At 56.2% G+C, this 25,235-nt stretch overlaps 1 protein-coding gene across 10 annotated transcripts in view; it reads right to left on the reverse strand.

Annotated features, from left to right (window-relative positions):
• The window catches only part of GTF2IRD1 (GTF2I repeat domain containing 1), a 118,132-nt gene that overhangs the window by 51,071 nt on the left and 41,826 nt on the right, over positions 1-25,235 (reverse strand). For 8 of the 10 annotated variants that reach the window (XM_061401867.1, XM_061401866.1, XM_061401861.1 and 5 more), the window contains 8 exons: positions 22,006-22,147; positions 19,428-19,583; positions 16,894-17,077; positions 15,861-16,171; positions 14,804-14,893; positions 12,593-12,676; positions 7,198-7,381; positions 775-800 (listed from right to left, as the gene is read on the reverse strand). In XM_061401867.1, coding sequence (XP_061257851.1) covers positions 775-800; positions 7,198-7,381; positions 12,593-12,676; positions 14,804-14,893; positions 15,861-16,171; positions 16,894-17,077; positions 19,428-19,583; positions 22,006-22,147 — 1,177 coding nt within the window. Of the gene's footprint in view, positions 1-774; positions 801-7,197; positions 7,382-12,592; positions 12,677-14,803; positions 14,894-15,860; positions 16,172-16,893; positions 17,078-19,427; positions 19,584-22,005; positions 22,148-22,842; positions 23,520-25,235 lie in introns of those variants that run through there. The other 2 variants (XM_061401869.1, XM_061401868.1) reach the window with 2 other exon arrangements.

The raw sequence follows: 25,235 nt of genomic DNA on the forward strand, positions 1-25,235 counted from the left end.
CTCCCTGTGGTCTCCGTATCCAGCCAAGCTGGGAAGGGGTCCAGGGAGAGAGACCCCTCCTGGGACGAGGAGTAAGGATGGCAAGGATCTCAGAGGACTGGGCAGGAAGGAGAAGCTGGAAATGACCACCCTGACCGCACATGTGCTACTGGGGCTCAGGGAGCCCTTGGCAAAGGGGCTGAGTCTTCCCAAGGCTGTACCCCAGGACCACCCTCTACATTTAGTTATCCCAGGAACCCAGAGCACCAACCCAGAGGATGGAGCTCTTACCATTTCACGGATGTGGAAACTGAGGCCCATCTGACCTTGCCCAAGGTCACAAAGCTGGGGGGAGGTAGGGACCCAGATATATTGCACCCCAAGATGCGAGCTCCCTTTGCAGTACCCAGCAGAGCCCACCTCTTTTTCGTGAGAGGCGGCCCGCCCACTGCTCAAGGCCTGGGCACTTGGGTTTGCATCCAGACCCCGGAGTTCACTAGCTGGACTTCAGGGAAAAGAACAGAACCCACTTAAGAGACTATTGAAAACTAAAAGTTAAAAATGCTAACAGCTGAGGAGAGTACCTCTCACATGTTCGCATTTGACAATATCTGGGGCTGGGTGTCCTGATGGTCTGTTTGCACCTGGGAGCTGGGGGCCCCCATGTCTGCCCCAGAATGCAGAAGCCACCCCCAGGCTTCCTTCCCACACCAAGGTCTGGTGTGATGGCAGCTCAGGCACTCAGGGGCATCAGCTTGGTGGCTTTAGAACAAACTGGACAGTCCCCACACATACCTGTGAAAATTCGCTCGTCGAACATCCTGGGGAGAGAGGAGAGACGGGCATGAGAGGGGAGCCGGGCTCAGGCCCCCTCTGTGACGGTCACTCTAGTCCCACATGCAGGCTGCAGCTGCAGACCTGGGCACCAGGTTGGCTGCGTATGGGGCCAGGAGAGGGCACGGTCCAGAGGAGCCAGATAACCGCCAACAGCCAAACACCCCAAACCATTTCTCCACAGTCAGGGGAGGCATCGATTGGCCAGGCCCTGGGGGTCCCAGAGGGTCCAACCTATTCATCGCAACACCCGGGGGCATGGGGGGGCTTCCTACAGACCCCAGTTCTCCTTGGCCACAGTTGCTGGATAACTCACACCTCTTTCCCCCAGGGCTCCACACCCTTTACCCACCAACACCCACGTCTCAGCGACGGGAGATCCCGATCCCCCAGCACAGGCTGGGCTTGTCCCAGATTGTAGCCTCGTAGGGTGACACATGGGACCTTTCAGGGGTGTCTCAGAAGCCTACAGGACCCAAGCAGGGAGGGGGTCGGAAAAGACTTCCTGGAGTTGAGGATGAGGAGCTCAGGTGAGAGGCCAGAGAGGTGGGCCAGGTAGAGACATGGGGGAGGGCTGGCAGTTCCACGTGGCCAGCTGGAGGTGTTCTGTGGAAGGTGACCAGCCTGCAGCGCTGTGCCCAGGCAGGTGGTCTCTACCCCATGGGCAAAGGGAGCCTCCAGGAGGGCACGGCACCCTTAGATCACTCCATCAGCACACAGAGAGCGGACTGCAGCGGGGATGGCTGATGGCCCAGGGGCCACGCAGGGACACCTGAGTCATTCTGATAAGACACCTGGAATTCTTATTCCAGGAAACAGGATGGAGTAAAGGTCGGCAAGGCTAGCTGCCTGCCTCCCGGGCTGCTGTTCTGTCTGCTTTGCTCCCAGCCCCTACCAGAGTGGCCCCCAGCAGGCTGAGGAGCTTCACGCAGCTGGTCGGGGGGCAGGGGGCGGCTGCAGTACAGCCTGTGTGCCATGGAGTGGCTGGACAAGGGGCCAGGGCTTTGGGTACTAAACTCAGGCTGCAGAGGCGACATGGGACAAATGAAGGGACGTGTGTGTATGTTAGGGGCTCAGTCGTATCTGACTCTTTGCAGCCCCACGGACTGTATAGCCCGCCAGGCTCCTCCGTCCATGGGATTCTCCAGGCAAGAACACTGGAGTGAAACAAAAGGGGTTTAAATGAAGGGGGGAATGATTCAGTAGTTGTAGAAATAATATCAGATTATTTCTAATACAACCCATACACTACATGAACTACCATGAAAACTTAAACAAGATAAGAGTCTGAATGGAAGATCTTATAGTTTCCAAGGGATTCTGAGAAATTTTTGTGTTCAACATTTGGAAGGCTGTCTACTATTTCAGTTGATATAACTTCTCCCTTTTAAAAAAAATATAGATGTGGATTTTCTGTATAGTTCTGTTATTTCCTTTTACCAAGATTGTTGACTTTTGTGATAAAATTCATACAAGATTTTATTTCTTGGTAACTTTGGCTTATACAACTATCTTTAAACCCTTGAGCAATCTGTATACAATGAAGAGGTTTCTGACATTTATTCTTACACTCATTTGTTTGACTTTAGAATTTAGGCACATTTACTTCTATTGTTTTGAATCTCTTCAGAGCTGCGTGTAGATAGCTTTTATTTCTGTGCATTTAAAATAATCCATTTAGAAAATATCTACATGGTAAAAATGAGAAGAAATAGAAATGTATTTTTTCATGAACATTTTGATACACATTTCATCAAATTTATTGATTAACCAATTTCTTACACTGGTTATAATCAGTATTTGATTCAGAGAGAGGGAAACATTCATTATTATACTGTATCATCATTTTTATCCCATCCTTTACAAACTACCAAGGTTGGGGCTTTCAAAATTATACTTTTATTATGGAAAAAAATTTCAACTCCCCCAAATCATAAACTTGAACAGAATTGAAGCATTTTTTTAAATTACTTGAAAAGGAAAATGAAAGCTTATTGTAGAATGCTTGTATTTTCTTTTCTCTCTCTGGAACCAGTATATTGCTGGCAGCTACTGTATTAGAAAATAAAATATATTTTCACTATCAAAAAAAAAAAGAACACTGGAGTGGGTTGCCATGCCCCTCTACAGGGGAATCTTCCCGACCCAGGGGTCGAACCCGGGTCTCCTGCATTGCAGGTGGATTCTTTACCCTCTGAGCCACCAGGGAAGCCCCAAAAAGGAACAGATGTATGAGTCGAAATACCATGGGACCCAACAGTGCCCAAGGTGGACCCAGAGGGAAATTCAAACAGAGACAAAAAGGTTGGTGACACAGGGCAGAGCCTGGATGGCTGGGGCAGTGAGCCCCCAAGCAAGATGCCTTCTCTTATTCTGAGAGGCCTCGGCTCCTCCGATGCCTCTGGAGGCTCATGCTTGTCGGGGCCCCCGAGGCTGAGCAGCAGCTGCAGGGAGGAATTCTGGGGACACCTGCCTTCTTCTCCGAACCACTTCCTCAGCCCCACCCGGCAATGGGAGGCCGCCAGCATTAATGGCGATTTTATGATCTATGGTCACATTTACTTATCAGGGAGCACAGGGGAGGGGGCTTGAGACCTCGGCCTGCAGTTCCTGGTAGAACTGGAGGCAGCGGGCAGATGACAGGGAGAAGGTCTGACGTGGGAAGCCCCTAAGCCCCTTACTCACATCCATTTAGTCTCCAGTCAGTGTTATGAGGCTTGAACAATCATCGGCCCCATTTTACAGATGAGGCAAGTGAGGCATGGAGCAGTTCAGGAACTTGCCCAAGGACACACAGCTGGGAAACGGTAGGGCCATTCAAACTTAGGCTGTCGGCACTGATACGCTCAAGTACTCTTTTATATGGAGGGAGATGAGGTCAAGGGAAAGGCCTTGTGTTTGCTGAGCAGCTACTACAGGCCAGGTACGTTAGGTCCATCTCCTCATTTTAGGATGAGAAGAACCTGAAAGGTGGGGCATCACTTTTTAAAAAAAATATTTATTTGGCTGGGCCGGGACTTATTAGCAGCATGTGGGATCTTTAGTTGTACAAGCAAATTCTTACTTGTGGCATGTGGGATCTAGTTCCCTGACCAAGGATCAAACCCGGGCCCCCTGTGTTGGGAGCGCAGTCTTAGCCACTGGACTATGTCAGTGGGGGGTGCGGGCACCATTATCTCTGTTTTTACAAATGAAGACACTGAGGCTTAGAGGAGAAGTGCTATTCAAGGTTATCACACAGCATGTGATTTCAAACCCGGTCTGCCTGATTCCAAGCCTCCTCCTCCAGGAAGTCCCACAGGCTTGCTGCTCTGATGCCACCAAGTCTGTACCTGGAAACATGTTGTTTTGATTCTCCCAGGACTCATCACAGGAGTGACCATCACTCCTGGGGGCAGGTGAGGACTGTGCCTGTTGTTTCATGAGGTCCTCAGTAGAGCTCAGTGAAGGGCTCGGCCTTCAGGAGGCGCCTGGCAAATACTAGTGAAGGATTAAACGAACTACAGTTTGGATAGAGGGAGATGAAGGTGAGTTATTTGTGTCACAGCGAGGACGCAAATACCACGGTCAGGCATGTAAGGGGTCACAGGGATGACCTTGCTGCTTTCTGCCCCACCTCCCTCGCTGCTGCTGCTGCTGCTGCTGCTATGTTGCTTCAGTCGTGTCCAACTCTGTGCAATCCCATAGACGGCAGCCCACCAGGCTCCCCTGTCCCTGGGATTCTCCAGGCAAGAACACTGGAGTGGGTTGCCATTTCCTCCCTCGCTACCAGGAGTCAACTGAAGGCAAAGGACCCAGGCAGCAGCAAGAGAGATTTAAGCTAGACAACAGTAGGCACTTCCTGAAAGAAGGGTGCTTGATTTCAATTCACCTCCAGAGTGATTTATCAAGTGGGATCCCCGCCCCAGGGAAGGGGTTCAAAGGGCACAAGAGGCAGCTCAGAGGTGGTCCCCCTGCCACCGTGTGATGGCAGGTGGTGGGGGCGCTGATGGGGGGAAGAAGCCACCTGCTGCCGGAGGGGTAAGTTCTTTCTGAGTGAGGACAGGGGACGGCTTCCAGGCAGGAAAGGGAGCCTTGAAAGACAAGACAGGTGGGAAGGAGGGTGGGGAGCAGCACCAGGCAGAGGGAAGGGTTTCAGCAAAGGATGGAGACAGGTGAGGTGGCAGGAGCTCAGAGAACCAGGAACGAAGGTGGAGAGAAACTGAGGTGTGCATGGAGGTGGCTGACAGACGACAGCGTGGCACCTTGGGAGCGGTCACATGGTGAAGGGTTCTGAGAGGGGGTCCCCCACCGTTAGAGCTGGCTTTCAGAGTCACCACCCCCAGTGGCAGCGAGATGCCTGCCCAGCTCTGGGCCATGCTCAGCCTCCTCTGCTGGTGACCCCTCCTCTTCCCAACCCCAGCCTCTAACATGGGGATCCCAGGGTCCAATGTGGGCCCTCTTCTCGTCTCACTTCTATTTCTCTCCTCTGCCCTGTGATCCCTTCCTGGACCACACTGCCAACTCTCGAGATTTCTTATAGTTTTTTTTTTTGGCCATGCTGCGCGGTATGAGGGATCTTAGTTCCCTCACCAGGGATTGAACCCAAGCCCCCTGCACTGGGAGCGTGAAGTCTTAACCACTGGACCATCAGGGAAGTCTGCAACTCTCAGATTTTTGTCTCCAACTCAGACCTGAGCTTCTGACCTCTCAGTGGGGCTTCTGAAAATTTCATCTCCTGAGCATCTCCAAGATGAACTCAAGCAGCCATGTGGGGGTGATCCTTCTTTCCTGCCCCCCATCTCATTTCCATGGTCCACCCACCAGCACACGCCATCGGCATCACCGCTCAGATTTGATCCCCAATCCAACCACTTCTCTCCCTCCGCGTGTCATGCCAACCAAGCCTGAGGCCACAGCCACCAACTCACACTAGTCTCCCCCAGCAGCCAGGCTGGCATCCAGCAACCCTACAGAGGTCTTTCCCAAAGTTCCAGAACAATTCCATGCTCTCAAAGACAATCCCCACCCTCTGGAACCCCGGGTGTCTGGGCTGCTCACTGAGGTCAATTCTTATGCCCAGATACTGCCCAGCTGGGTGCGGGTGGCCATTCTCAGCCTCCAGGTCTGGCTTAACCTATGGGACCTTCAGAGGCCCCCTGACCACCTTCAACAGGTATTCAGCCCCCCTCCACCACCATTTTTCCTTTCTCCCATGACTCTTTATTTCCTACGCTCTAAGAAATCAGATGGCACGAGTCCAAATTTGAACAAGCACTTCCATCCATCCATCCATCTGTTCCACAGATAGGTACTGGCATCTCGCACATACCAGGGACTGCTGTGGGTGCTGGGGATTCGGCAATGAGCCATAGCCCCAGCTTACAGTCTAGCGCGTCAAACGTGCAAGCAGGCACATGAGTCCACACGCATGGTGGGAGCGCGCCCCCAGAGAGCTCCCGGAACAGACGCCTGGGAGGGGGCCAATGCAATCAGTGCCGCTGGAGGCAAGGGGCTGGACAGAATGGCCTCTGGCCCCCTCCCTATCATCTCTAACTATTTAGGAGGAAGCATCCCAGGAAGGCTGGCCTTGCCTGGAGACGCTGGCTCGGCAGTGAGTTGAGCCGGGTGTGAGGGCGGGGTCCTCTGCGGGATTTGGGAGACAAGGCAGGGATCGGGGGTGGAGGGGTGAGGGGTAGGTCTAGGTCTAGGAGGCAGGGGCTGCCGTTCTGGAGTCCATCGTGCCTGCCCTCTCCCACCCATCTAAACCAGGGAAACTGATCCCGTGGAAGAGCAGGAAAGGCAGACAAAGTACCAGCAGGCAGGGCCACCCAATGGGAGGCGCAGAAGGCGAGGCTGGTCCATCCCACCCGAGCTCAGGGGGGGCTCCCCTCTGAAGGCAGTTAAGGGCAAAGGCCTCAGCTTGTCTTCATTGCTGCTGTTTAGAGACACAGTCGGGTCCATCTCTTCTGTGACCCCACAGACTGTAGCCCGCCAGGCTCCTCTGTCCATGGGATTTCCCAGGCAAGAATACTGGAGTGGGTTGCCATTTTCTCCTCCAGGATATCTTCCTGACCCAGGGATGGAACCTGCGTCTCCTGCATCGGCAGTTGGATTCTTCACCACTGCACCACCATGAAACCCTCGGGTCTTCTTTAGGGGCAGGAAAACACCTCTAAAAACTTAGCAAGTGCCCACTTGGGCCAAGCACTGTGGCTCCATTTTTCCACTTCATTCTCAGAAGAGGCCAGGAGGAGGAGGCCACACAACTGTCAGGGAATCCCTTCAATCACCCCACCCCCTTGTCACCACCCGAGGGCCCCGCTTCATGCCTGTTGTTCCCCCCTGCCCAGGTCTGCCACCCCGGTACCCCGAGCCCAGGCTCCCCTGCTCCCCGACCCCTACCTCTTAATGACAAAGTGGATGCTGTGCCGCTCCTCCAGGATCCGCTTCAGCTTGGGGACTCCGTAGGTGCAGGGGCGCTTGAAGGGGATCTTGTCTGGGATGCCCACGATCTCCACGGCCTCCGGGTCGCAGGCGATCTTCCTGTAGGGGACGGGGACCATGTGGTCCAGGCCCAGGGCTTCCGCTGGAAGGGCAACGTCAAGGCTGAACGCGGGATGGAGGCTGTGGGACGTGCGGGGCCCCAGGGCCTGGTCATCACCACCTCCCACCTCCCAGGCGTACCAACCACTCTGGCCACACAGCAGCCAGAGGGGATCCTCCTGAAATACGTCACTCTGCCCTTTAAAAAATGCCCATAGTCTCCCATCTCACTCAGCAGCAGCCAAAGTCCCACAAAGCCCTGTGTGACCAGAACCTCTGACCTGATCTCCCTCCTTTCACCGCTCTCTGCTTGCTCGCCCCAGTCTCCCCAGCTTTCTCTTTTTTTCGCCATGTGAGATCTTAGTTCCCCGATCAGGGACTGAACCCGTGTCCCCTGAATTGGAGGGCAGAGTCCTAATCACTGGACCACCAGGGAAGTCCCTCTCCAGCCTCCCTGTTGCTTCCCTAACGCGCCAGGCACACACTCACCCCAGGGCCTTTGCACCTGCTCTTCTGTCTCCTCAGACACTCTTCTCCTGGATCACAATAGCCTTCCTTCCCTCCCTCTCCCCACTAAAGCGTCCTCTCAGCTGTCACCTTACCAGCCTAGAGCAGCCCTCCCATCCCTCCCTAGCCCACCCTTTGTTTTTCATCCCACATTTATCATAACCTGACGTTACAAACACATTTATCTGCGCGTTGGTTCACTGTCTAGGGCAGGGCACACAGTAGCTGCTCCCTGTGTATCTGGGAGTCAATGAGCGGCTTCAGGAAGCTTCCAGGCTCATGCTGGGCTCTTGGCAAGATGCTTCCGGTCATACAGGTATGCCCTTTCCTCCAGGGAGGGGCCCAGTACGCTGCTCACTCGTCAGTGACATAGATGAGATGCCGCTGGAAGCTGACAGCTTTGCCAACAGCAGTGTAGATGGAATCTGAGCTTGGGAAGCGGTTCCTTGTTCTTTTCTTTCAGACTGTTTGGTGTGGTCCTGCCATTTCGGTCATTCACACACCCCAGCTTCTCCTTTCTGCTCTTTTTTAGTATTTTTAAAAATTAATTAATTAATTTGACGGCATCAGGTCTCAGTTGTGGCAAGCAGGATCTTTCCTTGTGATGCGTGGGCTCAGTAGTTGACATGTGCGGGCTTAGCTGCTCCATGGCATGTGGGACCTTAGTTCCCCAACCAGGGATCAAACCCATGTTCCCTGAATTGCAAGGTGGATTCTTAACCACTGGGCCATCAGGGAAGTCCCTTAGCTCCTCCTTTGCATTTATTCTCTCACCCAGTAGTTTTGAATGCCTAGTATGTGCTTGATGGTGCTATCATGGGGCCCCAAAGCCTGGAAGACAAAGCTGGGCCGGCTGTCCACTTCACTCGTGCCTTGCCCAAGGGTGTCTCCAGCCTGTCCCAAGGCCCTGCCAGCTGCCCTCTGCCCCTCAGGCCGCCCGCCATCCTGGCCTGGCTCCTCGGGTCACGCCAGGCTTCATCTGCATCCAGACAAGTGCCAGCCCAGACCTGGGCTGCCTTCCCTGCCGTCAGAAACGCCGGGACCCGGGCAGGACAGAGTCCCCGTCCGGGACGCTCCCTGGGGCGCCGCCAAGACTGTTTCTCTGTTGACGCGGCCCAGGTCTGCGTTGGCGGCTTTGGCAGCCAGATCCCACTGTGAAGATCACACTTGGCTCGTTGTCTAATTAAACCCTCGAAATCTCAGCAGCTGTCAAACCATTTCTCTCTCTCCCCCCATTGCCACTGGTTCCCGAGCATCACCAGCCACCCCCCAGCCTTGGTACTTGAGTGATGGGTTCTTGGGTTTTTCGAGTCCATGTGAATCCAACTCCGCTCGGGTTCATCTGACTTACTGGGCCTGTCCTGCCACCAGCCTGGACAGAGACCTGGTTCGCAGAAGCCCCAGCTGCTGACTGCTTGGAAGGGGAGGATGGAGCCCCCACGTACAGTCCTTGAACCCTTGTGTTGCTTCAACCTCTCCTCAGTGGTAGAGACGTTGAGGCTTCCTGAAGGCTGGGGTCCCCTCATTCCTTTTGTTTTTTTCTCTTTGCACCCCCAGCCCCATCACTGGCCCACTTCGCCCAGAGTTGGAAGCTGAAATGGCAGGGGCGAGAACCAGGAGCAAGATCTGCAAGTCCTGGGTCTGTGGGATGCTTCAGGCATCCAGACAACGTCCCCACCCACCCAGAGGGTCTCCCAATACTCACAGGGGGCAGCTTCTCCCCTGGGGAGCCAAAGGGACAGCTCAGAGGGAGCCCTGGCCTGAGCGGGGGCAAGGTCTCAACCACTTCAACCCCAACACTCCTCCTTGGGTTTGGCCATGGTGGTGGGCCCAGGTACTGGCCTTGGGGACAGGCGCAACATTCTGGAAACATCCAGCACACACAACAGGCTAAAGACTGGCAGCGGCTGTGCCCATGTGGTGAGGGCAGAACCCACCCACTGCAGATGGAGCCAGCCTTCACCAGCTATCCTCTCCCTGCTCCCCCATCCAGCTCACACCTGCCTGGGGAGGAAGGGGGGAAATTCAGTTGCTGAGAGCCCTCTGCAGTACCCGGCCTCGCTCAGCCCCACCCCAACCCACCAGCCCACCAAGCCCACGTGACTCAAGTCTCCCCAGCCCCAGGGTGGATCAAAGAACACCTCCTCCAGGAAGCCACCCCTGACTCCCCAAGCCTGGCTCTGAGTCATCCTCCCTTTCTAAGGCCCCCCACCCCTGCATGCTACTACACTCCAGCACGTACTACAGTATACCACCGCGTACCACCGCAGACACGTGCTGAAGCACCTTGAGACCAGAGCTGGTCTGAGTGCCCGACACAAGGTCGGGGGCTCAAAACGCATTACTGAGAAGTGAGCCAACAGGTCAGTGAGTGGGAACAAAAATGAAGGGAAGAAAGGGGGCTTCCCTGATGGTTCACTGGTGAAGAATCCACCTGCCAATGCAGGAGACATGGGTTCAGTCCTTGATGTGGGAAGATCCCACACGCCTTGGGGCAACTAAGCCCATGCCCCACTACTGGTGTCCTAGAGCCTGTGCTCCGCAACAAGAGAAGCCACCACAATGAGAAGCCCACACACCACATCTAGAGAGCAGCCCCCAAGCCTCGCAACTACAGAAAAGCCTGTGCAGCAACAAAGACCCAGCACAGACAAAACAAATAAAACCGAATTTTTTTAAAAAAGAGAAGAAGCAAGTGCGATATGTGATATAGTAAGGACACATGTGATCTTCAACTCTGGTGTGCGTGTATATGTGTGCGTGTGTGTGTGTGTGTGTGTGTGTGTGTATACTTAGTCGCTTCAGTTGTGTCCGACTCTTTGAGATCACATGGACTATAGCCCACCAGGCTTCTCTGTGATAATACTGGAGTGCTCCCATTTCTCCTCCAGGGGATCTCCCCGACCCAGGGATCAAACCCGTATCTCCTGCGCCTCCTGTACTGGCAGGTGGATGCCTCACCGCTGAGCCACCTGGGAATCCTTCTGGCAAACTGCCAAATCCCTGGAGGGGGTCGTGGGAACTGCAGATGGGTAGACAAGTTGGACAGAAGTGTGGGTACGCTGGGGACCCATTACTTGTGAATGGTGTCTGAAGTAGGGGTGCGGTCTTAAGGGGACTGAGCCCTTAACCTGCGGTGGGGGGTTGCGTCTGTAACTATGGGGAGTTAGGGTCAGAATTAAAACAAGATGTAGGGCCCCCAGCTGGTATTCACAGAGAACTGCAGGGTTGCGTGGCATGGAAAACACTGATTTCTGTTGTCAGAAGTGTTGTGAGCAGAGAAAGAGGGTTTTTTTTTTTCAGCCAAGCAGCGGGGGAGAGGAGCCAGCCAGGTGGCTCAGTGGTCATGAATCCACCTGCCAGAAGGAGACTCGGGTTTGATCCCTGGGTCAGGAAGATCCCCTGGAGAAGGAAATGGCAACCTACTCCAGTATTCTTGCCTGGAGAATCCCATGGACAGAGGAGCCTGGAGGGCTACCGTCCGTGGGGCCGCAAAAGAGTCGGACACGACTTAGTGACTGAACAACAGCAAGGAGGGGAGGGAGGGCAGTGGAGCCGTCTTGATTTGGGGCTGGTCTGGTTATGGTGAGGTCAAGGTTAGGGAGGACTGGGCAACTCCAGGGCACCTGGCAAGTGGCTGTGGACTCCCAGGGCAGTGCTCTCCCCGACCCCACAGGTGCAGCAGTTCCCCAGGCCCCGGACCCTCCTCTCTGTCCCTGTGGCTCTGGGTGGTGCCCCCTCCCCCAGTCTCCTCATGCAGAGGGACCACCCCCCAGGCGGCTGCACGATGCCGGTGAGTTCAGTGACACCACAGCTGCAAGCCGAGTGATCTGGGGGTACGTGCGTCACCTCATCCCAACCTGGCCAGGGCCACACTGCATCTGATCAGCGTGGGGCTCACAGGCAGAGCTCCAGGGAGGCTGAGTCCATCAGTGAGGGTGATACAGGACTGCTGATGGGACAAAGGGGACCAGGTGGGGGAGGGGACTTGGGGATCCCAGGACTCAGCGTGAGTTTACAGGTCTGGCCCCTGCCTCCGAGCCAACCAGTGGCTGCCCTGCACGCTTGGCTGAAGCACCATCATGTGGGAGACCCCCCACCCTAGCCCCGGTTACCACCTGTGTCTGTTGCCCGGAATACTATGAGCTGACATGTGCTCTGAGCCCAGCTCTGGCCTGGGTGCCGGGTATACCGAGGGGCCAGGGCTGCCCGGGCCCCTCACGGGGACAGATACAGACATGGTGCATCAAGCATGCGACACGGAACAGAGAGGAAACCATCAGGGTTTGGAGGGCCCAGACTGAGTTTTGAAGAACAAGTAAGGAGTCTGGTCCGAAAAACCTGCAAAGGGCTCCCTGGGCAGGCGGCACGCCAGGACGGGGGCAGAAATGAGGTGACGGGATATGGCACGGTGCAACGGGGAACTTGCGGGCATGCCAGGCCGACAAACATTTCTCTGGATGGTCCCCTAGATGGGCAGTCGCCCCACCATGCTTCCGGCCCGCCTCCCACAGGTGAGTCAGTCTGGGGCTTTGCCATCAGTCCCCCCGCCCCCACCCGGGAAATCTGGAAGGGAAATATTGACACAACCACCCCCTCCCCAGACAGGAGATGACATTCGCGTTGACGGTGCGCGGGAACCAGCATATGGCTCCTGCTGTCATGTCGGGGAACACGAGTGATTGCCACATAATGAGCTGCTCAGCACGCTGCCGGGGCCACCCCGCGGCCCGCGCCACCCACTCACCATATCTGCTGTTAAACAGGATCTGCACGCACTCCCGCAGAGTGTTGATGTCCTCAGTTTCCTTTATGAAGGCGTCCCATTTCTCTATCAAAACACAGGAGGGACAAGTGAGGCCTGTCTGAGCAGGGACCCCGCGGTCTGGAGGCCGCTGGCCTCTGTCCACCCACCGCATGGGTGTACTCAGTTTTCTGCGGTCCTGCCTGACTCTGTGTGACCCCATGGACTGCAGCCCCCCAGGCTCCTCCGTCCACAGGATTCTCCAGGCAAGAATACTGGAGGGGGTCGCCACGCCCTCCTCCTCCAGGGGTCGTCCCGACCCAGGGATCGAACTCGTGTCTCCCACATTGCAGGTGGATTCTTTACCCACGGAGCCACCTGGGAAGCCCCCGGTCCGCCCCATGGGCAGTGCGTATCATGCAGGCGCAGCCAGTCCATCCTGGGCCTCTCCTGAGTCTCGACTTTCAAAACCTAACCGTCATGTCTGGTTCTCACTCAGCTTTGGCCCCTCAAACCCTCAGCCCTGCTGGCCTCTCCCACAGATCCAAAGTCTCTCCCTCAATTTAGCGTGAATCACTAAAGAGATCATTTGGTTCATTAAAATGATAAAAGGAACATCTTTAATGTATTAAGTAGCTATCTGGGCTAAGTACTTTATCCATATGTAACGTCCTGGTTGGGGCTTCCCAGGTGTTCCTCTTGGTAAAGAACCTGCCTGCCAGTGTAGGAGATGTAGGAGATGCGGGTTCAATTCCTGGATTGGGAAGATCCCCTGGAGGAGGGCATGGCAACCCACTCCAGTATTCTTGCCTGGAGAATCCCATGGACAGAGGAGCCTGGCAGGCTACAGCCCACGGGGTTGCAAAGAGTTGGACATGACAGAAGCAATTTAGCACGCAGTATCCTAATGAATCCCTCAGAACAATTTGTAAACATAGATAGCAAATGCAGCATTATTTCCATTTTATATGTGGGAAAACTGAGTCTTAGAGAGGCTGAGTAACTTGCCTGAGATCACCCAGCTAGCACCTGGTTTCTTAACGAACCTCTCATCAAAGTGAGGCTGAGACCTCCACAAGGCAAAGCTGCTGCAAAGTCTCACTTCATCCTTTTTTGGTATAAATGAATTCCACATTTTCCTGTCCCCTATACTGCCTGGTACTTTAAAAATGTGTCCACAGGACTTCCCTGGTGGTCCAGGGGCTGAGACTCTGGACTCCCAAAGCGGGGGGGGGGCGGGGGGCCTGGGGTTGATCCCTGGTCGGGGAACTAGATCCCACAAGCTACAGCTAAGAGTTCAGGAGCCCCAAGTAAAGACCCTGAGCGTTGCAACAAGGACTGGCAGATCCAAACAAACAAACAAATATATTCTTAAGAAGCCTCTCCCTTGCTTGAAAGGCCTGAAATTAAAACAAAAAACATCTATCCATCTGGCCACATATTTCTTGGACACCTGTTTTTTCACAAGGTGGAGTTTAATTCCTCTCTCTCCGTTTTGAGTATGAACTGGATCGAGTTCTTGGCTTCATTATTTTTTATGGCCATGCCATGCAGCTTGCAGGATCTTAGTTCCCTGAGCAGGGACTGACCCTGTCTGTGCCCCCTGCAGCGGAAGCATGGAGTCCTAACCACTGGACCCCCAGGAAAGTCCCAAATCCCTGGCTTCTAATGGGTAGAACATGGCAGAAGGGACAAGTAATTTCTGAGGCTGGGTCATAAAAGACATGTGGCTTCCTCCTTACTCTCTCAGATCACTAATTCCAGGAAGCCAGCTGCCACATTGTGAGGGTACTCAAGCAGCCCTGTAGAGGCCCACGTAGTAAGGAATATGAATCCTGCCAACAGCCACATGGGCGAGCTTGAGGTGGATCCTCCAGCCCCAACTGAGCCTTCAGATGATCACAGCCCCAGCTGACATCTTGATCAATGGCCTCATGAGAGATACCAAAACCACAGGCAGCTGGCTACACTGCTCCTGAATTCCTGACCCACGGAAACCATAAGGCATTGATGCTTGGCGTTTTAAGTTTTGGGGCAATTTGTTACGCAGCACGGTGTAACTATTACATGTTGGTTTTACGCACAAGCCCCTTGTGCAGTGCTGGTCCTCCTACCTCTCACAAAGACTCAGGGGACACACATGCACGTTGGGAAGCAGCACCCCAGTCCTGGATCCCCACTCTGGACAGGGTGCTGCCACGGGCACTGTCCTACCTGACTTGTCATGGACGATGGAGAAGAGGATCCGCTTAGAGGCATGGACATTCTGAATGAGAGGACCGCCAGGACCAGTGGGCTTCTGTCCTGGACAAGGGAGCAGAAAGGTACAGGTTCAAGGTGGGCCCTAAGAGGGGCTCCCCTAAATCTGGCCTGGGTGCACAGGTCGGGGCTCTGGGGTAACATTTCCCCCACCAGCAAGAACCCAGAACTGAGCTCCGTGATCAGGAACTCAAGGCAGCTTCGCTGACCAGAGGCCTGAGACATTCTGTAGCGGAGTCTGCTCTCTGGATGGCACAATCCCAGGTCACCTTTTACAGGGGGGGACACTTGTTTCAGGCATATAAGCCCTGTCCTCCAGCTCAGCCCACACGTCTGTGGAGGGGAGGGTGGGCTCCCTTTTTCTCCTTCTCGTAACTTATAATAAGCACCTACTCTGTGCCGAGCATTGCACTCAGGGCTGTAGTACAGTGGTTCTCAGACTTGAGCACCCACTGGAACCACTCGGCACACTTGTCAGTTTGCAGGTGGCTGGGCCCGAGAACGTGCACTGCTAACGTGCCCTGTCATTTCATCATGATGACAACCCAGCTAGACAGGTACTCTCCATATCTCCATTTTACAGAGGAGGAAACAGGCTCAGAGAGGTAGAGAGATTTGCCCTGGGACACACAGCCACTTTGTAGAGGGGCCAAAATAAGGATACAGGTCTTTCTCATGCCCAGTTTTTCCTTATGTTTCCGGTATCCCTAATTCCATGCTGGGTATGCAGTAGGTGCTCATTAAATGCATGGACCTGATTAGTATGCTTACTCCCCACCTCCAGAGACTCCCCCGGGGATCCTCTTGGGCATCTCTTGTCCCAGGTCACAGATGACTGGGGGGAGGCTGGGGTCTGACGGAGTCCAAGCTAGGACGCCAGCTGCCCCACCCCAGCCCCTGGCTCCGAGACGCCTCCTGCAGCCCTGAGCACCCCAACCTCCCCTGGGAAGCTGCCCCTGCAGGAGTGATCTCTTTCCCACTCCCAGACTCAGGGGCCCCGGAAGCAGCTTACCACAGCAGTCTGGGAAGTCCTGGGCAGCGGGGGCCTTGGGCTCCGGCCCGGGCCGGCCAAGGCCCAGGTCATTGGGGCCGAGCGGGCAGGCAGGCGCCTCCTGCTTGAGCTCCCGCACGGCGTGGTTGGGGAGGGCCGTGCTGTACAGGAAGCTGGCCACAGACGAGGAGGTGGCAGGGGGAGGCAGGTCCTGAGGTGGCCCCTTGGGGGTCTGGCCGTGTAGGCCACAGTCCCGAGCCCCCTTGGCTAGCAGAGAGACGCCATTCAGCTCCACCAGGGCCTTCGAGTCCCGTCCGCCATCCTCGAGCGGCCTGGGTGAAGCAAAGGACGCGTGATGGCTGTGCACCCCCGTCCAGCCAGGGCTATGTCTGCCCCCAGCCATCCCTGCAGAGAGCCTGTGAGGCACACGGGACAGGAGCTAGTCCTCGTTTACAGGTGGGGGTGCAGGCCCGGGGAGGGGGTGTGACGTGCAGGGCCCCACACCTGGGCTCTCCCCAAGGACCACCCATCGCATCCTTTCAGCTGCAGCCAATCGGCTTTCATCTCCTAATGCATCCCTCCTTCCCGGGCTCGTGTCCTGGCCTCGCCTAACCCCGATGGGTGACTCAGGCTGCTTCCCGGCTGACCGGGCGATCGGTACCCTCCCCCGCCCACCAGCCCCTAATGGAAGCCTTGCTTGACAACCCCAAGGAGCAGCACGATGTGGCTTCCCGCCTCCACACAGGCTGTTCCTGGTACCTGCGGGGCTGCTGGTGCTATTTCTTCCCCAGCCGAGCCTCTCTGCACACAGAAGTCCCCAGGGAAGACTTCTGTGACCACACCTGGCTCGGAGCATGCTCTGTGCTTGCGTTTCTGCCTCACTCCTGGCATCAGACTGGGAGCTCTTACAAGCAGGGTCCCCGGTAGGGATGCTAAAGTCCCCTCCCCTCCGGCCGGGCCAGCGGCCATAGCACGGAAGCAGGTCATCACCCGGCCCAGCCCCCACCATCCGGCACTGGCTCTCGGCCACTCCCTGGCCAGCAGCCTCACTCACCTCTTAAGCTTGAAGCGGATCCGGTGGCTGTGCTCCAGGATGGCCATGAGGGCCTTGGGGTCGTATTCGGCCGGCCTCCGGAAGGCCAGGCCCTCAGGTAGCCCCTGCACGGCCAGCAGCCCCGGCTCCCGGAGCAGCCGCTCGTAGGGCAGCGGCACCACGCTGGCCCTGCCCAGGGCCTCGCCTGCGGGCACGGGGGGTGGAGGAGAGAGGCCTGATGAGAGGGAAGCCAGGCCGGGGCGGGGGCCGGGTGCGCCCCAGAGCTGGGGCCGTGCTGAGCCACTCCCTACGGTGCCAGGCCCCCAGGAGATGGACCCCACAGGCCCTTTAGCCTGCAAACCTCACAGAGACTGACCCCCCTGCAGGTAGAGCAGGCGGGGGCTGTGGACGGCCCTGCTGCGGTCAAGGGCCACGGCTGCCCATCAACAGGGTCCCCTGGCTTCCCTGCCACTCTCTTCTCCAGGCATCTGGGTGGAAGGGAAAGCAGGGCCGGGGGCTCAGGCAGGAGGGGAGGAGGGGGCGGCGAGAGACGGAGGACACACAGGGGAAAGGCAACTGCCACAGGGAGGAAGGAGAAAGGATGAGAGAGGGTAGGGCAGGGGAGGGAGAGAGGGATGGAGAGGAAGCGAGAGGCAGAACAGACAGGCTGAGAAGACGGGGAAGGGCTTCCCTGGTGGGCCCATGGTTAAGACTCCGCACTCCCCATGCAGGGGCGCAAGTACCCCCCTACCCTGGCTGGGGTGCTAAGTAAGACCCCACACTCCACATGCTGTGGCCAAAAAAAAAAGATGGCGAGCACGAGGGAAGGGGGGACAGAAGGGGTGGCCGAGGGGCCTGGGCTCACGGACTTCTGCCACCCCCCACCAGGGGCCAGAGGGCTTCCCAGGTGGCGCTGGCGGTAAAGAACCCGCCTGCCAGTGCAGGAGACGTAAGAGGTGCAGGCTCGATTCCTGGCTCGGGAAAATCCCCTGGAGAAGGAAATGGCAGCCCACTCCAGTATTCCCGCCTGGAGGATCCCATGGACGGAGGAGCCTGGTGGGCTACAGTCTGTGCGTGTGTGTGCTAAGTCACTTCAGCTAGGTCCGACTCTTTGCAACCTTGTGGACTATGGCCTGCCAGGCTTCTATGTCCTTGGGATTCTCTAGGCAGGAATACTGGAGTGGGTTGCCCTGACCTCCTCCAGGGGATCTTCCCAACTCAGGGATCGAACCTGAATCTCCTACGTCTCTTGCATTGCATGCGGGTTCTTTATCACTAGTGCCACCTGGGAAGCCCAGGGGGCTAAGGTCTATGGGGTTGCAAAGAGTCAGACAGGGCCGAAGCGACTAAGCATCCACGCACCAGGAGCCAGAAGGAAGCTCCGCCCCAGTAGCCACATCTGATTCTGCCCGAGGCAGGCAGGCAGAGTCGGGGTACAGTGAGCAGGGGCGCAGGGGCTCTGGGCATGTGCCCTGTATCTGGCAAAACTGTCTGCAGTGACACAGCCCACCACGCGTGACCAGTCCTCCCATCCCAGGGGGCCAGCCTGCCCACCAGGGCCTCCAGACCCCAACTCCTCTTGGCTTCCTTCTACTGACATCTAGACTCCAGCAGGGTTTCCCCACTCACCCAGACCTCTGCTCCAGAGAGCCAAAGGCTGCAGGAGGGGAAGGAATAAAGCAAATGAGAAATAATGGGGGGCCCCTTAGGGATGGAGGGGACCTGCCTGAGGTCACCCAGGGAGCGTGGAGGTCACCACTGGGCCAGAGACCTGGCGGCAACCTGACATTTCCCGAGGGAGGCCAGGCCTGCTCATCCCTGCCCCTTCTCCTACTCCAGGGGAAAGACTTGGATGGCCAGGTAGCCTTCATTCAGTCATTCAACAAACACCCTCTGGGCTCCTGCTTTTGCTGGGTTCTGAAACTGCAGGCTAAGAACAGCAGAAAGTGCAGGCAGGTCCCGGATCCTGAAGAGCAACTGGGTGAAGCCACAGGGCACAGCGGTGCCCACAGGGGACCCTAACCCAACTCGGAACTGGGGGCTTCCTGAAGCTGAGCCTCAGAGAGCAATGTTGTGCCCACCAGACAGAGGGGAGGGCCAGCCTGACAGGCGCAGCAGAGCAAAGGTGAGGAGGTGTGAAATGAAGCCGCAGTGAGTGGGAGAAGAGGAAGGGGGTCAGAAGGGCTAGAGGCGGGGTTGGTGGGCTGGGGTGGGGGCTGATGCCACGCCCAGGGTGACAGGGAGCCCAAGAAGGGAGCGGAGGAAAGAGCTCTGTGGTCAGACCTGTGTTTTAGGAAGATGCCTGGCACAGGGAGCTGGAGGCTAGGAGATCAGGGCAGGGATGGTGGTTCAAGGAAATGGGGCTGGGATGGGGGAGCCATGCCTGGGGATGCAGAATGGGGGAGAGCTGGGGGGTGAGGGGGAGAAGGCCCCCATGCCTTGAGGTTTTGCCCACGGCCTGCAGTGGCGGGAGCAGGGCCTCCTCAGCTGGGGAGGGTGGGGCCGGGGGCTCCCACCCACCTGGGGGCCCCAAATGGAATGAGGAAGGATCTTACTATAAAGAACATCAAACACCTCCTCTACCATCTTCCGCAGAAGGTACACGTCCGAGCCATGTTCCAGGGCTGACCGTGGGACGTTCCGGCCGCCACCCTCACCCCGTGGCACCTTCTTGGGGTGCTCTGCCTCCGGCTCCTTCCACGGGGCCCCTCCTGCGGGACACAGAGCATGTGAGGCCGTGGTGAGTTCTCACCTCACCACCAGCCCAGTGAGCGGGGATGTCCCTGGCTTGGGTCGAGTCCTGCAGCTGGGCACGCAACACAGAGTGCCCACGGAGGAATGAAGGAAGGATTAATGAGTGAGTGAGGTCTGCCCCAGCCACCCTGCCTAGGGCCAGGCTGGTCATCTGAGTGCCCAGTGCCCAGCACAGGGCACTCATCCCTGCTTACCTCTAACTCACCGGCTGACCCTGGGTAAGTCCCTTCCCTCTCCGGGCCTCAGCCTGTGAGCTCTCAACCAGGAGACTAGCTGGCCTGGGGCAGAACTGGGGTTCAACGAATGTCCGGTCCAGCACCCCTTTCTGTCTTAACCAATCGAGGTCCTACCTCTCTGCTATGCCAAATGGGGAGATGATAGGGACTCCAGCAGGAGGCTGAAGGGGGCTGTGAAGTGCTTCATGCCAGGCTGGGCCAGGGTGGGGGCCTGGGAGAGTGGGGAAGATGCTAGAAACTTCGTTGGAAAGAGAATGAGAGGAGGGCCCGGGGGCCCCCCCATCTCAGCTTGGAGTCTGCTCTCCTTGGGGACCTGTGAAGCTTGAAATAAACCAGCCAAGTTCCCGGCGCTATAAATAGCGGCTCTGCCTGGCTCTGGGAAGCCAGGTGCACCTTCCCCAGGCTCTGGGCTGGCTCCCAGGCTGGCCCACTAGGGCCACAGACCCCCGCCACTGCCCACCCTACCCAGGTCCAGGTCTCCTGCCCAAGCTTGGAGAGCAGACAGGTTCCGAGAGCTGGGTGGTGGAGGGGTTTGGCTGAGGAAGCAGCTGGACCCTAGTAAGGATACAATGGTGTGTCCCAGCACCGGGGGTCAGCCTTCCCAAAAATGGCTAATCCCAGAGTCCAGGACCCGGGGTGGGGTAATGAAAGGGCTACTAACAGCGAGGAAAACAATGGCTGGCGTTTATGGAGCATGAACTACGTGCCCAGCAGTTTTAGGTGCTCGCCATGTATTAATCCGTTTAATCCTCAGCTTGACCCAGGAGAGGGTAGCACCACGGTCCCCTTTCACAGATGAGGAGACTGAGGCCCAGCAGGTGGCAGAGCCGGGATGAGGCCCCAGGCGTCTGGCTCCAGGGCCCGCTTTTAGCCCCCAAGAGCTCTGAGTCCCCCAAACCATGGGCTTGCATGCCCACCTGGGCTCTAACCTCCCACAGAGGGGAAGCCAACCCCCTTCCTGGGGAGCTCACCGCCAAGCTGGGGCACCAGGCGTGCAGATGGAAGTTGTGGGCACAGGAGGAGTGCATGGAGTGGGCGGTGGGCAGCCACAGTCTGGGCGCTGGGGCGGAGGGGCATGGATGAGGCCGGGAGGGGTGTGAGTCTGAAGGCTGGGGGGGCGTCTGCCAGGCACAGGGGGGCGGGAAGGCCTGTCAGGAGAGGGGAACAGCAGGGATGGAGGCGGCAGTGAGCAGGGACACACACGGAGCCGGGGGTGTGTGCTTGGGCACCAGGAATGCGGGGAGGAGAGAACGCAGAGGCCCGGCCTGCTTCCAAGGAGCCCTGTAGGCCCAGGTAGCACTGAAGAGTTGGGGGCTTCAGAGTGACCCCTCTGGATCGGGGCTACTGGCTTACAGCTTGGAGGGCTCATCTCTTCTGGGAGCGACCAGGAGTCCTTGGTAGGGGTCCCAGGGGGTGCACAGAGGCTGCACCCCCCATTTAGAAAGGGTAGACCCTGCCTCCATCACCTGTCGGCTGCGTTTCACACCTCCCCCGGCCCGCGGTTATGCTCACTGCATCTCATGTTCTCATCTGTATATCGGGGACGACTGTCCCCTGGGCCTGCTGGGAACAGCAAAGAGCGCCAGTGCCCAGCCCTCTTCATCACTTCATCCCTAACTGCTCCCGTTTCTAGAGCGTTCCCTACGTGCTGGACAAGTCCTCAGTCACTTCATCCCCAGGGGCCTCCAGTAGGTGGCTCCAAGATTCTTTTACCGTGACGGGGTCAGCACCAGCCTCCCAGGGCTGACGTCAGGATGAGGGAGTTAGTGCTTCAGGGGTGTAGCACGCAGCAGGCGCTCAATAATTATCAGCCAAGCACGTGGACTCGGTCCCTGCGTCAGGGATGCGCAGGAATGGGGCCACAGTGCTGGGCCTCAGTGTCCATTTCTGTCCCTCAGCGGATGGAGGTGGCCGCATCTGGACCGCCCAGGGTTGGGTCGGCTCATCTCTCTTGGCCGAGGGACTGTGGTGTGATTCCACCCCGAAAATGCCACGTTGGGAAGCCTGCACCCACCCTGCTTGCCCCGTGTCTCCCCCGACACAGGGCCGGCCACCTGGTGTTGCTCCAGGGACCCAGGGAGGTGCCAGCTCTCCTGTCCTCCAGGACTGCGGGCCCTGGCCCTCTGGAGCCCCGAGTACTCACGGCAGAACCTGAGGAAGTCTGACTGCAGCTCCTTGCGTGCGTTCAGGAACATTCTCCCCTTCTCGGTGCCGACCACGAAGGCGCTCTCATCATGCACAGCGACGCAGGCCACCTCGGCGTTCAGCTTGGAGAGCGCTGAGCACTGCGCGGGGAGCAGGGATGTGAGCCCAGGAAAGGGCCCCCCACTCCGGACACCCCCGGGGCCAGCTTTGGCGGGTGAGAGCTGAGGCCCCAGCTGCCCGAGATCCCCCCGGCAGCTCAACGTCTTGGTTCTTAGATGCTGCAGTGGGAATGAATGAATGACCCCCACAGAGCTTGGCCAAGGCCAGGGGAAGAGGACAAGGTTATGGTTCTGGAGGAGGACAAAGGCGCACAAGGTCTGTGTCCCACCCCCAGGCCCTGCTGCTCCTGGTGGGCTTCTGGCCTCAGGCCTGGTCCCAGATGAGGGGCCAGGATGAGAGGCCCCTGTCCTGGGCTCTAAGTCCCAGATGAGGAGGTGGGATGGGTCCTAGGAGAATCAAGGCTCGGACAGACTTAGGCTTTAATTCTGCACCAGCTTCTTCCTAAAAGTCATGCCCTCCTCTGGGCCTCAGTTTCTCAGTCTGTAAAATGGAGACAAACCGTCCAGCTCCCAGAGGTGCAATGGCCTTGTTCTGGGGACTCAATGGGGCCTGGCTGGTGGGAAAGAATCTCTAAATCAGGCCAGCCAGAGCAGGGATGAGGCAAAGAGGTTCTTTCTGCAGCCCCAGAGTTGAGACTGGTGGGCCGACGGCATAGGAAGTCCTAACATGGGGGCCCTGCAACCAAGACCGCCAGCATCTCAGGCCTCTGACCTACCTCACTGGGAAACCTGCCTGCAAAGCTCGTGGCGTGCAGTACAGTCAGTCAGTCAGTTCAGTCGCTCCGTCGCGTCTGACTCTTTGCGACCCCATGGACTGCACCACGCCAGGCTTCCCTGTCATCACCAACTCCCGGAGCTTGCTCAAACTCATGTCCATTGAGTCGGTGGTGCCATCCAACCATCTCATCCTTGGTCATCCCCTTCTCCTTCTGCCCTCAATCTTTCCCAGCATCCGGGTCTTTTCCAATGAGTCAGTTCTTTGCATCAGATGGCCAAAGTACTGGAGCTTTAGCTTCAGCATCAGTCCCTCCAATGAATATTTAGGACTGATTTCCTTTAGGCATGAAGTCAGTGTCTGATAAGTGCTGGTTTTTATCTGATTTAGCGCTCTGTGGACAGTCAGAAGTCTGGCTTCTAATCACAATTCCGCTGCTAGGAATGTGATATAGGCCAGGTTCTACACTCTCTCTGGGCCATGATCAAGCCTTGAGTGGCAGCTCTGGCCACGAGTAGCCCTGGTAAGGAAGCTGGAGACATCTCAGGGCCAGCAAGACTGTCCCCTGGGGCGGGGATGGTGTTCATTTCCTCTCTCAAACCCTGCCGATCCTTTTCCCCGAGGTTAACATGGTAAAACAAACAAACAAACAGATTCAGCTGTCTCCAAGGGGAGGAGCAACCCCACGTCCAAGGAGCTGTGGCTGCGTGGGAGCAGGAGGGCCTAGAGGAGCTCCTCCACGTTCAAGGTCAGGAGGGGCGGCGGTGAGGAGATACCCCTCGTCCAAGGTAAGGAGCAGCGGCTGCGCTTTGCTGGAACAGCCATGAAGAGATACCCCACGTCTAAGGTAAGAGTTACCCAAGTAAGACGGTAGGTGTTGCAAGAGGGCATCAGAGGGCAGACACACTGAAACCATAATCATAGAAAACTAGTCAATCTAATCACACTAGAACCACAGCCTTGTCTAATTCAATGAAACTAAGCCATGCCCGTGGGGCCACCCAAGACGGGTGGGTCATGGTGGAGAGGTCTGACAGAATGTGGTCCACTGGAGAAGGGAATGGCAAACCACTTCAGTATTCTTGCCTTGAGAACCCCATGAACAGTATGAAAAGGCAAAATGATAGGATACAGAAAGAGGAACTCCCCAGGTCAGTAGGTGCCCAGTATGCTACTGGAGATCAGTGGAGAAATAACTCCAGAAAGAATGAAGGGATGGAGCCAAAGCAAAAACAATACCCAGCTGTGGATGTGCCTGGTGATAGAAGCAAGGTCCGATGCGGTAAAGAGCAATATTGCATAGGAACCTGGAATGTCAGGTCCATGAATCAAGGCAAATTGGAAGAGGTCAAACAGGAGATGGCAAGAGTGAACGTTGACAGTCTAGGAATCAGCGAACTAAAATGGACTGGAACGGGTGAATTTAACTCAGATGACCATTATATCTACTACTGCGGGCAGGAATCCCTCAGAAGAAATGGAGTAGAGATCATGGTCAACAAAAGAGTCCAAAATGCAGTACTTGGATGCAATCTCAAAAACGACAGAATGATCTCTGTTCGTTTCCAAGGCAAACCATTCAATATCACGGTAATCCAAGTCTATGCCTCAATCAGTAACGCTGAAGAAGCTGAAGTTGAATGGTTCCATGAAGACCTACAAGACCTTTTAGAACTAACACCAAAAAAAGATGTCTTTTTCATTATAGGGGACTGGAATGCAAAAGTAGGAAGTCAAGAAACACCTGGAGTAACAGGCAAATTTGGCCTTGGAATATGGAATGAAGCAGGGCAAAGGCTAATAGAGTTTTGCCAAAAGAACGCACTGGTAATAGCAAACACTCTCTTCCAACAACACAAGAGAAGACTCTACATATGGACATCACCAGATGGTCAACACCGAAATCAGATGGATTATATTCTTTGCAGCCAAAGATGGAGAAGCTCTATACAGTTAGCAAAAACAAGACCAGGAGCTGACTGTGGCTCAGATCATGAGCTCCTTATCACTAAATTCAGACTTAAATCAAAGAAAGTAGGGAAAACCACTAGACCATTCAGGTATGACCTAAATCAAATCCCTTATGATTATACAGTGGAAGTGAGAAATAGATTTAAGGGACTAGATCTGATAGATAGAGTGTCTGATGAACTATGGACTGAGGTTCATGACATTGTACAGAAGACAGGGATCAAGACCATCCTCTTGGAAAAGAAATGCAAAAAAGCAAAATGGCTGTCTGGGGAGGCCTTACAAATAGCTGTGAAAAGAAGAGAAGCAAAAAGCAAAGGAGAAAAGGAAAGATATAAGCATCTGAATGCAGAGTTCCAAAGAATAGCAAGAAGAGATAAGAAAGCCTTCCTCAGTGATCAATGCAAAGAAATAGAGGAAAAT

The sequence above is a fragment of the Bos javanicus genome, chromosome 25 (genome assembly GCF_032452875.1).
Source record: "Bos javanicus breed banteng chromosome 25, ARS-OSU_banteng_1.0, whole genome shotgun sequence".
In the NCBI taxonomy this organism is placed as follows: Eukaryota; Metazoa; Chordata; class Mammalia; order Artiodactyla; family Bovidae; genus Bos; species Bos javanicus.